We start from the raw sequence: 5060 nt of genomic DNA, 5'->3' as shown, positions 1-5060 counted from the left end.
TCGAGATGAGTTTCCCACGTCAAAAATGCTAAGCCTTGGTTTAACTCATTACAAATTAGTTTTGGGCTGGATACTGTAATTCCTTTATACTTAGTTTTCTTTTCATCCTTTGGCGCTTCATGATTTGATGAAATAATATATTATGCATAAGGAAATTCTTAATTTGTGCTTGAGTTTTTGAATGATGAATACTTGCACACTTGAGCTAAGTTAATTATACCAACAAGACATTCTCATTTCATTAAATCTTTTATTCTCAGGGGCAGGGCAGCCCTCAATCTCAATGGAATCGAATAGATTCAGAGCTGCAGTATGGGATCCACCAAAACTTGTGCCTACTTGTTTGTCGTCGCACCTCAAGACTATTTGACATCTGAACTTGAAGGTTCAGATGGAAGTGGTTAAGTATTTGTTGGAGAATGGTCAACTTCTCGATAAGATGATAATAATGTATGCAGGTTATTTTCCTAGAGAAGAAGCTGAGGTGTTATACAGGGAACTAAAGATTTTCTTGTTGGTTGGCTTCAATGACTGGTCAAGTTCAATTGATCAAGATACGAGGAATTATATTTCTTGTTGGTTGTAAACTGTTGTCGTTTTATCAATGACTAATGATATAATTACTGAGTGGTTGAGTTTTAAAACAGTATAGCCACGCGGCTATACTATTTTTAAATAATAAAAACCCGTAGTACGCGCGGCTATACTCTATAGGTATATTATATTCAAATGGGGTATGGCCGCGCGGCTATACTATTAACATAAAAATAAAACAGAGAGCCCGCCTAGCGCTAGCGCCCACGTGTCCAAAACTGTATAGCCGAATAAAAAGCCGGTGTATAGCCGTGCGGATATACGCATAGGGTATAGCCAGGCGGCTATACTATTTCTCTGTAGCGCACATTAACTACTGAGAAACAAGGGAAACCTCTACCAAGCCTCCACCCCTAAAACCCTAATTAGCAGAGAAGTTTCCCCTAAAAACCGATCAAGGCTCCATACAAAGACTGCCTTCAAGTTCAGATGTCAAAGTGTCTGGAGGGAGATAAAGATAGGATCAGTGAATTACCGGATGCACTTGTTTGCCACTTACTTTCTTTCCTTCCAAGGACATGCGCCGTGAGGACCACCGTTTTGTCTAGAAGGTGGAACAACGTATGGACTTGTGTTACCAATCTAGATTTTAAAGACGAAAGAGATTTTTGGTGTAACCATGGCTGTGATTATTATCGTTTTGAGATGTTTGTTGAGCGTGTACTTTCCTTAACTGATCCATCAGACATCAAAGAGGTTAGTCTCAAGACTTATGTCAGAGACTTTGCTCGCCTTGAGGGTTGGATTTGCACTGCCGTTAGGCGTAATGTAGTTGAACTTGATCTTGAACTTTATGCTGGCAATGAAAAAGAACACACTTTTGTGTTGCCTATAAGCGTTTTTAGCTGCAAAACCTTCAGGTTTTGAAACTGTGTGGGTCATTTTGTAGTTAAATAACTTATGCTCCTCCTCCTGCTTCAGGGTGTTTCCCAAGTCTCAAATCCCTGGAGGTTCTTCGAGTTCCTTATCCAGATAAGGGCTTAATGCAAAAGCTTTTTACAAACTGTCCTGTACTTGAACATTTGATTATTAAGGCGGTTCTTGCAGACGATGTAGCTTATAAAATCCAGGTCTCTGCTCTGCGCCTCAACTGAAGACGTTGAGAATAAGTTTGCATGAACAGTATTTTATGAACAGTGTTTGTATTGATGCTCCAAAACTTGAAAGCCTTGATGTGGAGACAGGTGCTCTCTTGAATTTTTCCTTGGATGCAAGATCCCTGATCAGTGCCAATATTCATTTACGGGACAATCGTTTTCAAGTAAACCGAGCTTCCTTTGCCAAACATGCAACTGCGCTTTTGGCAGAAATTTCCAATGTTAAAAATCTGTCACTCTCAGCTTCTCATTTAGAGGTAATTAAGTAAATACTCCCTCTTGTTTCTTTACACAGTAAACTGTATTTTACTGTAGACAAAAAATTAATGTAGAATATTGAAAGAAATTATTCGAGCAGGAAATGTTTCAATCTCTTTAAAAGTCAGAAAAATTGAATGAATGGAAAAAAGTAAATAAGGAAGGCTTTTGTTCCCCATATGCTTTCTTTGTATTCCAATTATATAAGGGAAAGAGAGATCCCCTGCCTCTTCTTAAGGAAGGTTTATTGTTCTTGTTTATGCTTTCTTTGTTTTCACAATACTATGCTATGTGCCTCTCAACTCTTGCCGATTAGTTTTGGGTTGGATATTCTGATTTTTTTTTAGTCTTTTCATCCTTTGGCACTTTGTGCTTGCATTTTTGAATGATGAATACTTGTGTCCTTCATGAAGGCTGGGTATCTCCCCTTTTTTCCTAATTTGAACCGATTGGAGGTGGTTATTCGACATCGCGATCATTGGGATTTAATAGGAGTATTGCTGGACAAATCACCTAATTTGGAAGTGATTTTCTTGTCAGGTTATGTAAGTAAATCTGTACACACTTGAGTTAAGTTAATTATACCAACAAGACATTCTCATTTCATTAAATCTTTAACTGTCAGGGAACCCCTAAATGCAATCGAAAAGATTCAGAGCTTCAATGGGATCCACCAAAAGTTGTGCCTTATTGTTTGTCATCGCACCTCAAGACTATTTTCCATATTGAGATTTGGGGCACGGAAGGTTGAGATGGAAGTGGTTAAGTATTTGTTAAAGTATGGTCATCTTCTGGATAAGATGACACTAATTTATGCAGGTAATTTGCGTACAGAAGATTTTGAGGGGTTGTACAGGGAACTAAAGGTGTTTCAAAGGGCTTCAATGACTTGTCAAGTTGAACACAAGTAGATATGAGGAATTATAAGGCAGAAGGGTAATAGCATTTATATCCTGCTTTTATTTTCACACTTTCTCTGTTAGGCATAGAACTATTTTGTTTTTCTTGTATCTTTCTAATCTACATAGGGTCAAACATTATATCTGTGTCTCCCTACAAGTTAGAATATCCGCGTCGTTTGCTGCGAAGTTCTTTCCTATCACTGTTGAACACGACTTGAGTGCTCTTTTTATGATATTTTTGTTCATTCACCTATGTCAAATCTTGATACTGCTGGTGCAGTAATGGTCTTGGAGAGATTCCAACTAAAGGAGCTTTCTTCACTTGGCATAATAATCAAAATGAAAATTCTAGAATATGGGCAAAATTGGATAGAGGAAATTTAACCTATTTGTAATTCTGACCACAGTCCCATCATTTTCCATTCTCAACCTTGTTTTTCTCAATCCAAAATCAGGCTGCTTTGGTTCCTCAAATGTCAATTTTGGATAACATTCTTAGCGAATGAAATCTTATCCACTCTGCCCCAAAAGAACTTTAAAAATCTGGCTGGCTATTAAATTAGATATGGAAAAAGCTTATTAGGCCTCGTTTGTTACACAAGACTGTCTTGGTGTAGACTATGCTTAGTTATTGACTTGGCTTGGCTTAGTCAGGCCTATGTTCGATAACACTTATATTGTGTTTGGTGTATGCTTGGACTAGGATTACAATTTTTTTTTAATTTTTCAAAGTATATGTTTTTATGCTTACAAAAGTTTGGTTTCTCTAATGAAATGGAATGACAAATTGTAGTAACACAATTCTTAATCCATTGAACCCAAGTATTAAAAAAAAAACCTATGACAAAAAAAAAAAAATTGTTAGAAAAACCAAACTATAAACCTCATCACCTTCTTCATCAAACCTTCAGTTACTCAGTCTTACTTAATGGTGAACACGTAAGTAATAAAGCCTAACTAAGTTTTAAGAAGTTATTTTTTACCAGTTCATATTGCTTTTGTTTTTCTACCTAAAATTTTACCTTTACTTCTTGTATTTAAGAATAAAATATAATTTATTTGTTTTTCATAAAAACATTTTTTAAAACAAAATTACTATTTGGAGGTTTTTTTTTTTTTTTTTTTTTTTAGTGAAGACCTTTCTTATTGAGAGGGGCAATAGTATACTAAATTCACACACACTAAATAGATGTCAGGACTCGAACCCAGGACCTTTCCTGGAAGGGAGCAATTGCTCAAACCACTATATTAATGGGTCCTTTGCATTTGATGTTTTCTTTTTGTTGAGAGTTTCACATATAATACTTAAATTTTAGGGGAAAATTCAATTGACTTTTCAATGAGATCAAATATACCATACAAGCCATAAAGAGTCTAAAAAATATAACACTGTCACCGAAGTTTGTGTATCTAAAAACTATATTGCAAGGATAGTAATGGTATTTCACACCTCATTAAATTAAAAAATAGGGCAGTTGGTTTTTTTCTTTAATTTGTAGGTTGTAGTGTTTTTATATAAAATTAATGCTACAAATAGGGTTTGTTATAAATATCTTTTTTTGGCCAAATCTATTTGGTAATTGGGGTGACCCAAATTTTGTTGGGAGTTTCACTAAAACACCCAAAATGGGGGTTGAAATTATAAAAAAACCCAAGCACTATTTAAACATATAAACACACCCAAAACCCATCATTACACACTCAAAACCCATTTATAAACACACCCAAAAAGTTGACTTTGGGGTTGATTTTGGATGTGTTTCTATGTTTAAATAGTGCTTGGGTTTTTTTATAAATACATGTCTAATATTGGGTTTATTTATAAATTTGTAAATTTTGTTTGGACCACTATTACAAAAAATAAAAATAAAAATAAATAAAACTTACAAATAAGAAAATCACGTTCCGTTAATGTAGTTGGTAAATATAATATAGATTAATGGAAAATTTGTAAGGCTTTCCAATTAAAATGTACAAGATGGGCAAACAATGCCTTTAGAAATTTCTTTTCAACGGGGCTAGCATTGTCCTTTGCTCAGTCATACATGATTGAATCATATGCAGTTTCATGCCATCGCTTACTCCCCAAGCCACCTGATTGTAGAACTGGGAGGATTACTGTTTGTAATTAAAAAATTCGAAGAAAAATAAATCAATGTGTGGGTTAGGTTCTTCCATTTTAATTTTAAAGTTTTTAATTCCAAAGATA

General features: G+C 35.1%; 1 protein-coding gene across 1 annotated transcript; it reads left to right on the top strand.

Moving 5' to 3' along the window:
• Nucleotides 1-1011: 1011 nt before the first annotated feature.
• On the top strand, nt 1012-2860 carry LOC103325896 (F-box/FBD/LRR-repeat protein At4g00160-like). The gene is given in 6 exon segments (XM_089048688.1): nt 1012-1393; nt 1516-1664; nt 1718-1948; nt 2363-2494; nt 2575-2688; nt 2690-2860. Coding segments are annotated over 6 exon segments (1167 nt in total). The 5' UTR covers nt 1012-1023.
• The last annotated feature ends 2200 nt before the right edge of the window (nt 2861-5060 follow it).

This window comes from Prunus mume, linkage group LG3 (genome assembly GCF_029339155.1).
Source record: "Prunus mume cultivar Tortuosa linkage group LG3, ASM2933915v1, whole genome shotgun sequence".
Lineage (NCBI taxonomy): Eukaryota > Viridiplantae > Streptophyta > Magnoliopsida > Rosales > Rosaceae > Prunus > Prunus mume.
The sequence above is the reverse complement of the archived record's forward strand: the minus strand, read 5'-3'. Positions and strand labels throughout refer to the sequence as shown.